General features: G+C 48.4%; 2 protein-coding genes across 2 annotated transcripts; both read left to right on the top strand.

Moving 5' to 3' along the window:
- Positions 1-2,781: 2,781 nt before the first annotated feature.
- On the top strand, positions 2,782-8,269 carry LOC106115544 (E3 ubiquitin-protein ligase listerin-like). Its single transcript, XM_013308972.1, has 14 exons — positions 2,782-3,010; positions 3,470-3,667; positions 3,979-4,110; positions 4,217-4,351; positions 4,761-4,873; positions 5,023-5,205; positions 5,730-6,048; positions 6,138-6,210; positions 6,284-6,401; positions 6,488-7,292; positions 7,408-7,624; positions 7,692-7,915; positions 8,021-8,191; positions 8,255-8,269. The coding sequence occupies exons 1-14, from the start codon at positions 2,966-2,968 to the stop codon at positions 8,267-8,269; spliced, it is 2,748 nt and encodes a 915-aa protein (XP_013164426.1). The 5' UTR covers positions 2,782-2,965.
- LOC106115697 (uncharacterized) lies at positions 8,088-9,983 on the top strand. The gene is made up of 3 exons (XM_013309152.1): positions 8,088-8,157; positions 8,255-8,771; positions 9,507-9,983. The coding sequence occupies exons 2-3, from the start codon at positions 8,490-8,492 to the stop codon at positions 9,858-9,860; spliced, it is 636 nt and encodes a 211-aa protein (XP_013164606.1). The 5' UTR covers positions 8,088-8,157; positions 8,255-8,489; the 3' UTR covers positions 9,861-9,983.
- The last annotated feature ends 70 nt before the right edge of the window (positions 9,984-10,053 follow it).

The raw sequence follows: 10,053 nt of genomic DNA, 5'->3' as shown, positions 1-10,053 counted from the left end.
GACACACCTCGCGCCCCGCGACACCCCACGCGCCCCGCGACACCCCGCGCGCCCCGCGACACCCCGCGCGGCTCCGGCGACACCCCGCGCCCGCCGCGCCCCCCGGGGGACGACAGACAACGTGTGACAATAAGGGCCATCTCAACAATACAATAACATTTTAACTGATATTATAATGAAATTTATAATTTCCTTTTTTGTGATCGTGCCTACATACTTTATTATATTAAATACTTATTTGTAAAAATATGTAAATGATTATAGATAAGATATATATGTATGATGTTAGATATAACCAGTATGCGTACTATACTGCACTCTAACCTAACCGAACCGAACTATGGTGGGTCCTAGGATTTATTGATAAAACTTTACACTTTCCAACTAGTTGAGGCACCCACTTAAAACTGTTTTGTTCATTTAACAACATTAACACATTATTCAAATACACAATAAATGTCGACAAACATTATTTTTGCAAGGTATATTTTTATTCGCTCAAAAAAATATTTTTATACGTTTTGAAAATTTCATAAATTAAACGATCTTCTTAAAAATATTATGTCAATCGGCTTAAAATTCTTAAGTTAGCAAATGGCGGCGATAACTACACCACATGCCTACTTGGTAAATCCGTGAAGTTACCGATAAATCGCAGTTTGTGCTTTTAATTATCTGCGATTCGGAGCGGCGTGCACGAGCCGGCTTTTCATTATAATCAAAAATGTACTTAATTTTTAATCTCATGTCATCGCTTGACCCTGATCACACACAGCTTTCCTACGAGACTCCGCTCCTCGCGCTCCGCCCCCTCCGCCCCCTCTTACCTCAACATACATTTTCATACACGTCTGGTCAACATATCATTCACATACAACATTTCCGTGTTACCCGTTCAATTGTCAAGTTGATATTTTTGTTTTGATAGCTTTATATGTACAAAAAGGTATATTGAGTATGGGCAGTAGGAGTACTTGCACGCATCGAGTCACCACTCCATCACTACACAACTCCACCACTCCACAACTTCACCACCCCACAACTCCACCACTCCACCACTCCACCGCGAGATCCGCGACCACTCCAGCAGTATAGCAGAACACAAAGTTCCTAAGCAAATACATTTAAGACCCACTTAACGATTATTTCTATTGTGTAATTTTAAGTAGATAAAGTTAATTTAAAAGGTTTCTATGCAACGAATTACGTAACATATAGCAGATATTAAATAATGGTATAGTTAGTAGGTTCTGTTTGAAATAGTAAAGCGAGGTGTGTGTGAGCCTGCGCAACGTACGGCGCTGTGCATCTGCTGTATTGTACACTGTGCCCGTGCCCATGTGCACCATGTGCCCAAACTCGATACGAACGCTCTACGATATACATATAATTAATTTTATATAATATTAGATCTGTTTCAACTATTTCATATTTTATTATAATTTTATTGTAAGCTATTCTAAATTACCGATGGGCTAGACAAACCAAAGAATAATTATGTAAAAAGGGACGTGGACTTTTGTACAATATGATCATCCCGTCCGCGTCCTCACTCTAGTTTAGCTTTTAAGTTCTGTGCCAAAAACAGTTTAATTATAATAAGTACAAGGAAAAATATTTTTAAATTTAACGGCATTATGTACTATGGCAACGTTTAGTTATACGATTGTAATATTGCAGAGTATTTCTTTCTCGTACATGCATAGATTAAGTGATAATTTTAAGCAAACGTGAATTCCTAATGCCATAGGGAGAGAGGAGGTTGCGCCCTCCGCCAACTTGTTACACTGAGCACTCTAGATTGTTAAACTTACATATAGATTAAAACGTGTTAAAAATTGCCTATATAAATTATAGTAATTCATTTTACTTGATAAAATGTATATTGAATTTATGAATATTAAAAATATATATATATATATATTGACATTTCAATGCAAAAACCTGTGAGTATTCATTTATTTACCCCGTGTAGTTTACTTAATTTTAAACACATTCAAAGGATGATGACGATGCTTTTTCTTAGAAAAACGACAAATTTTTCGTGAGAAAAACATTTGAGCAGAAATTTTATCCACGCTATCGCTCGTACACAGGTAAAGCAACATAGACGCGGGAAAGGAAAATAAAGGTCTTCAATTGTTTATTCCGAATTTCATTAAATCTAATGTTTTAAAAGAATATGAAAGAATTATGTAATTTAATGAACAGGAAGTGCTTTCTTTACTCCTTAAATAGAGTTTTACATTTAACAATGAATACCATAAACTTAGTATATAAAAGATTTTTCAATTTTTTAATTTCTTCCACTTGAAAGTCGCCAAAGCAGAATTTTATCGCGGCGCGAAAATAAACGCCCATACGGATATTTTAATAGTCGGAAAATATGTGAACTAACAATGTCGTCTTCAGACAGTGTCACATTTAGTCCTAAAAGGGGGCAATACCTAGACGGTATAGTATAATGCTGCCATTTTTATATTTCGGAAATGATAAACTGTTATATGTGATGATTTAAAGTGTAGTTTTAATTGCTTATGTCAAGAACATGGGTATAATATGCAACTAATCGTTGTTAGTGTTCTGTTAATGCTGAATATAATTAAGAAAAAAAAGTAGAATTACCTTGTGTTTTGATGAAAAATCCTAAAGCTGTTTTAATTTGTGTAGATTATCAATTTAAATATTTAGAAATTACTAAGAGCATTCAAGTTGTAGGTAACACCAAAGTATATAAAATGAGAAATACATTGAGAATGTCATTGTCAATGTCATGTTATGTGTCTGTCATAATATCATCATTTTTGTTTCGCGTTTTAAACTTTTATTTTATTTCTTGTAGGTAGTCGCTTGTCTTGCTCTTGGAACTTATAACAAAATAAAAGATAGTTTAAAGAAACGAAATTGATCAAGATATAATAATTTACATCTAAAAACTGTTTCCTAATTTCACAACAATTTCGCGATGGGTGGAAAATCGAAAAGAGACCGAACCAAAAATAATGCACGGGTGAGTACAACATAAGGGTCATCCTAAATTCTTATACAAATAAATGTCAAGTCTGAGCACCGGGCTTATCGTCCCTTGAAAAATGATAATATATTGTCAACTTACTTTTCAATACCAGTTCTGTGCAAAGTACAAAGGCTGCAACCATAACATTGACAGACCCTCATGCATAAAAATAAGATGACAGCAGCCACATAGCTAGGTGAGTTCTGACTGACTGCCACAACATATGTACAAGTGAAACATTACTGAGCCAGTAATTATCTTTCAAAAGAACAAAGATGACAATACTGTATCTTACACAGGTTTTACAACATTTGAAATTCAGCGACCCTCCTGCCATTCGTCAACCAATTGTTGCTTATATTTTAGAATGTTTAAAAGAATTATTTAAGTTAATAATAGTTATGTTATTACCATGTAAAATTATACAAAGATATATATTGTTGTAAATTTCAGCCGTCTAGCAGTGGGCGTAGTGCAGAGCTTCTTATTAGCTCTACAAAGGATTCAGCAATATTTGGCATAACAACTGGCAAGCCGTTGACACCCATCTTCCCTACACTGGCTGCTGTTAATATTGAGCATGGCCTCAACACGGAATATGCATTATGTTTCAAAAAATTCAATAAAAAAGATCCTATAACTAAGACTAAGGTATGTGGAAATTAAAAAAAAGTATTTTAAGGTAGCAACAAACAGCTGCTATAAAATATTCACAGTAGCCTATGGAGATTGTTTAACTTAGTAAAGAATTAATCAATTATTATGCATTGCGATGAAGGCTAAATAAGAGATGATTAGAATGTAACTCATAATATAGCACAAATATATCTAAGAGGATTGTGTGGTTATTGCCCATTTTCCGTGCAGAACCTCACTGGAACATTTTTCATGTTGATTACAGCTTCTGTCTAAATCTGTCATCACTATTTATTTGTATCAAATGTAATGAATGCAACTGGCAGGCGCTGCAGGAGTTGCTGGAGCTGATGAGGCACAGTGCCACCGAGGAGGCAGTCGCTGCGTTGCCAGCTTGGGCCCACTTCTATCCTATACTAAGTGTGGATATGGATCGTAAAGTCAGAGAGTATACCCAGGTCATTTATCTTACCATATCTCAATTGTTTTCATTTCAAATATTAATATTATAGGTCTTATCTTCAATAAGCTTTAGATAGGAAGTTTAATAATGTATGTATATAGGCGTGCCAGGCAGCTCTGGCGGCGCGCGCGGGCCGCCAGCTGGCGCCCCAGCTGCGCCGTCTTCTGCCCGCCTGGCTGCTCGCCGCCTGCGACGAGTACGGCCCTGCCAGACACCACGCCCACACCGCGCTCATGGTAACATCACGCTCATTGTAACACAGCTCTCACACCGCGCTCACGGTAACATCACGCTCATTGTGACACAGCTCCCACACCACACTCATTGAACATCGCGCTCATTGTAACACAGCTCCCACACCGCGCTCATGGTAACATCACGCTCATTATAACACAGCTCTCACACCGCGCTCACGGTAACATCACGCTCATTGTAACACAGCTCTCACACCGCGCTCACGGTAACATCACGCTCATTGTAACACAGCTCTCACACCGCGCTCACGGTAACATCACGCTCATTGTAACACCGCTCCCACACCGCACTCATGATAACACTGCGTCCACACCTCTCTGACGCTGTTGTTGACGGTAGTTGTTTTTAGATGAGTGTTCTCGTGTAACAATAATATTATTGTATTAACAGAATACTTTCCCGGAGGAGAAGCTGGGGAAGGCGATATCGTTCTGCAGAGAGGAGATCATCGGCGTGGTGCGCGACAACATCTCCAGCGGTGGCGAGGGCCGGCTGCTTCTCAAGTGCGGCTTTCTCTGCATCTATTTACATTATAATACACCTTTTCCAAGAAACAGTAAAAGCAACGAGGTGACGCGGACGTCGCACGCCGCACGCCGCACGCCGCACGCCTCAATTGAATCAGCAAAATAATCGGAAAACAAAATGGCAGGACGGAAGAGGAGGAGAGGAAGGCGCATGGGAGGTTCATAGTGGCGAGCAGCCTGGGCGCGCTGGCGCTGGTGGGCGCCGCGCTGCCGGCCGCGCGCTCTGACTGGCTGTGGGCGGCGCTGCAGCCGCTGCTGCGTGCGCGCGCCTTCTGGGCCCTCGCCCACGCCCACGACCACCGCCTACGGTCAGTGCCCGCCCGCGCCCTCACCCCGCCCGCGCCCTCATCCATACAACACTACATATCTATATTAATATAAAGATTGCAACATTCGTGGCACATTCTTAAAATACTCTTTTTTGTAATAAAAATACTTAAGGATATATAGTTTTGCGCCACTTACCTTAGGAGGTGAAAAGAAATAAAAATAGCAAGCCGAGGCAACGGTAGTAGTAGTGCCCGTGGTGGAACCATTTCAATTTTTGACTTCTGCAAATGAATTTTTAACGCCAAGTGCAAAGTTTTTTTGTGTAATAAAAAGGAATGGAATTACAGTTGTCAGCTTTATGCACGAGATAAGCTTCTATGATACCAGTATATCTTACGTCTTACTAATATTATAAATGCGAATATTTATAGCATAGATATAGAAAATAGTCTGGAAGAATACTTAGGCTGCATGTTAATTTTTTTTTAAATTCCGGGCAGACGGAGGCGCGAGCGAGAGCTAGTACATATGCATAGAAATAATTTTGTGTATGTATGTGCAGCGCGGCGTGGTACGGCATGGTGGGGAGCGTGTGGGCGCGCTTCGGGGCCCGAGTCGACACCGACTGCAGCCGCCGGGCGTGGCGCGCGCTACTGGCGCCGCCGCCCGCCGCGCCCACGCCCACAGAGACCATGCCCGCCGCGCCCACGCCCACAGAGACCACGCCCGCCGCGCCCACGCCCACAGAGACCACGCCCGCCGCGCCCACGCCCACAGAGACCACGCCCGCCGCGCCCATAGCGTCTGCCGCACAAGCCGCGCCGGCCGCCGACACGCCGCACCGCTGGGCCGCGCTGCTGCTGTTGGTGCACAACGCGCAGGTGGCCCGATTACCACATTCTCACTTTATGATGTTCTGTTTTTGTCTGCCTCGTCCTCGTCTCTGACGCGTGTCGTTGTCATCCGACAGGAGTGGCGCGCGTGGGCTGACGACAAGGACCTCGCCCTCCTCGTCAAAAGGATTCACGAACTTCTCCAGAATGGTGAGCGCCGTCGTAATTAAATTTAACCGTCGATTTGTATGGAGATACATGTGCGTGTGTGTGTCACGTGCAGGCGGGTGGGGCGACGCCGCGCGCCTGGCCGAGCTGCTGCTCGCGCTGCTGCCCGCGCTGCCCTCCGCCGCGCGCACCGCACGCTTCTACATGGACCTCTTCGACTCCATGCTCATCGGGTGAGACCCGCGCCCGCGCCCACGCCCACGCCCGCGCCCACCTCGGTCCGGATCGACGAAATGTCACTCATGTTGTCTTATTTTAGATTAGAAAAGAAAAATATAATGAGTTCGATGAGTGAGCGACGAGCGTGGAGCCAGGCGCTGGGCGAGCTCCTCCGGCACGTGTCGGAGCGCGAGCCGGAGCTGGCGGAGGAGGTGGTGCCCGGCGCCCACCGCGCGTGGCTCGCCCGCGCCTTCGCCGTGCCCGACCGCCTCGCGCGCGCCGCCCTCCTGCGCAACACGGCCGCAGACTTCGCCGCCCTCGCGGCCACCTGGCTGCGGCGTGCGGATCTCGCTTCCGACCGCCTGCTGTCCGCCTGCTGGGGGAACGTCGGCGACGCCCTGGCCGCCCACCTCGCCGACCACCTCCCCCCCCACACCGCCCACGACGCGGAGGTGGAGAGGGTGGCCGAGGACCACGTGCTGTTCCTGAGGTGCCTCAGGACGGCGTTCGGCCGAGACGAAAAAAAGAAGCGCGGCATAAAATTCGCCGGAGACGCCGACGACGAGCCCACGGTGCATGCGGAGCTCGTCCCCGGCGCCGCCAGGTACCACCGCCACCTGCAGGAGACGGTGGAGCGCACCTGCGCGCTGTACCTGCAGCACGCCGCGCCCGGCCTGCTGCGCCCGCTGCACGCGCTGCTGGTGGAGTTCGAGAGCGGGCCGCTGCTGGCCGCGCTGGCCGCCCGCCTCGGCGTGCCCTCCGTGCTCGCCCTGTACGAGACGGTGCTGCGCGCCCGCCTCCAGAACGAGGGCGAGGACGGCCGGCCGCTTCTCGACGTCGTATTCCTTCTGCTGAAGCATCTCGACGACGAGGAGCAGGACGAGGTGTTCCGGTCCTTCGAACGGGTAATTGTCGACTTCGACCTCGTTCCTTTAAGTCTGAGCCTCTTCCGCCATCGAAGTACTGTCAGGTGAGTCGGTGTGTCGCACATATGTAACGCGTCTCTCGTGCCGCCCCCAGCTGCCGCCCCCCGCTCTGGAGTGGTGCGTGTCGCTGAGCGTGTCGCCCCCGCACTGCGCACCCCCAGCCGCCCGCCGCTGGCTGCGCGGCGCCCTGGTGCAGCGCGCGCTACTGGCGCTGGCGGCGCGCGCGCTCGACCCGCACGCCCCGCACGACCCGCACGCCCCGCACGCCGCCGACCTGCTGCTGCACTGCCTCGGACACGACCCTCAGGGAGGTGAGGTCATTAAAAATATTGTTTACCTAAATTATTTCAGCTATTTTAATGAATCCAATTTTTTCAGAAAGTATAACGAGCGACGAGACAATAGGACTAATTGTGGAACAAGTTTGCGAGGCCGTGTCGCTGGTGGCGGAGGGCGAGGGCCAGGGCCAGGGAGAGGGGCGGGAGGCGGCGGAGCGGCGCGCGCGCACGGCCGCGCAGGTGTGCAGCGCCCTGGCCGGCACGCGCAACGCGCACTGCGCGCGGCTCGCGCACGCGCTCTTCTCGCTGCAGCTGCACGTGCCCGTAGGTCCTATGACGTCTAAACTACCGTACCTGTCTAAAATGACTTTTTGCTTACGCTGCACTGTTCAATGAGATGAAGTGTAAGCGCGCGCGTGTGTGTGTCAGGTCGGGCTGGTGTCGCCGGACACGTGTGCGGAGGTGCGCTGCGCGTGGCGGGCGGCGCTGAGCGCGCTGAGCCCCGCCCCCGGGCGGCGGCTGCGGGCGCGCCTGGTGCGGCTGGTGCACGCGCACCTCGCACAGCGGTACGTGCACCTCGCCGGGGGGAGGAACAATCTTGTACATTGCATTCACACTCCTCATATATAAAATGGCAGTCATAATAATATGTAACTTTTTCAGAACGGAAAATTTTGATGTAAACGAGATCGAGAACATCGCAAACGTGGCGGCCGACCTGCTCGACGCGCCCACCGAGCCCCTCGCGACCGCCGAGCCCATCGAGCCCACCGAGGCCCTCGCGACCGCCGAGCCCACCGAGCCCGCCGAATCGGATGTGGCGCGGCTCCTGCTCGTGCCCTGCGACGCGCCGCCGGACAACTCCCTGGAGTACTGCGCCTTGAAGGGCGACTGCATCATGGGCAACATCAACTGCCCCTTCGACGATGACAGCGCTCTCGTTAAGAAGTTGATCGCGGAGTCGAGCGAGCGGCGCGTCGAGCGGCCGGAGGCGGGAGAGGTACGGCTGTGGGCGCGGCGAGCTGTGTTCCGCGCGCTTTGCCTGCGGGCGCTGATGGCGCTGAGGGCGCGCGCCCACAGCTCGCGTGCGCTGCTGCAGGGCGCCTTGTGGCTGGAGCAGCTGCTGGCGGCGCTGCACGACCTCGCGCTGCTGGCTGCGCTCGAGGACCACTACGTGATAGTGAGTCTCTATTTAACTTTATTGTTGTACCTCACTGAGGGCGGGGCGATACGTGTCGCCGCCCTCAGTTCTACTTGTACGAGTACTTTTGTGAAGGCGACGTCTCACGGAAATTGAAACATTGAATAACGCTTCAACAGTTCAAAAACAATGTTACAATAATAATATACAATATTCAAAAATTATAATGTAAATCATATTCTTCTTTTTATGTCCACTTTATTTTCCAAAACTACGTAGAAAAATAAGATATTGAACAAAAAAATAGAGATGTTGAGTAACAAAAAGAACTTTTTTAATGTCTATTTAGTTAATTGCGCGTGACACAGATAAAAATGCGTAATAAATTCAAAAACTAATAAAATAACTAAGACATAGTATTTATTTCCTCAATTTATATTGTAACAGAAGCGATTCTCGATAGTTCATAGTTGTTCGTGATGCACGAGACCTCCGACACTATGACGACCGCACAACAAGTACAACGTTAATCCTCATACAAAATTAATTAGATACTTTATAGGCCTCAGTTGTCAAACTATCTATCTATCTTAAATAGAAACATTATAAAAATAACCGTGTTTTTATCTCCGCACCACGACACAGCTTTAATTGTATCAACAAATGAAAGTGTTTATGTATTGTGATACCTCCGCTTAAATCATCACTCATCAAATTAAATGCTCGTCTAATTATGATAACAGAGGATTTATTGAAGTCAGTGCTCCCTTCCAGTGGAGCGAGCACGAGGTGCTCACACAAAGTGAACATCTGCTGGAGCGCCTCCTCCGTGACGTCATCAACCAGAGCTCCAGTGAAGACACGCAGCTGCTCACCTCGGCGCTGGCGGACCGGGCGGCGCGCCGCGGCTACTACTGGGCGTATGCCCGGCGGCGCTGCGACCTCGCGCTCACCCCGCCCCCGCAGCCCCACCCCCACCTCCACCTCCACCCCCACCTCCACCCCCACCTCGACCTCGACGACTTCACGCAGATCATCACCGGCGGGGGGTTCTTCCACACCTTGCAGGTTTTACGATTATCCTTCGTTTTTATTTATTTGGATACACCAGGTATATTGATGAAATGAAAATAATAGATGTACACATCGAACTAGCGCAAACATTCAACAAACTATATATAAACGACATTTGTGACAATTATTTTCGTTACGATGAATGCGTTACAGGCGAACTCGAGGCGCGCCCGGGACGCGGCGGAGGTGGAGGTGGAGGGCGAGGCGGAGGTGGAGGCGGAGGAGCGGCTGCGCGTGCTGTACCTGG

Source organism: Papilio xuthus, unplaced genomic scaffold (assembly GCF_000836235.2).
Source record: "Papilio xuthus unplaced genomic scaffold, Pxut_1.1 DF827777.1, whole genome shotgun sequence".
Lineage (NCBI taxonomy): Eukaryota > Metazoa > Arthropoda > Insecta > Lepidoptera > Papilionidae > Papilio > Papilio xuthus.
This window is presented reverse-complemented; position numbering and strand designations above follow the sequence as displayed.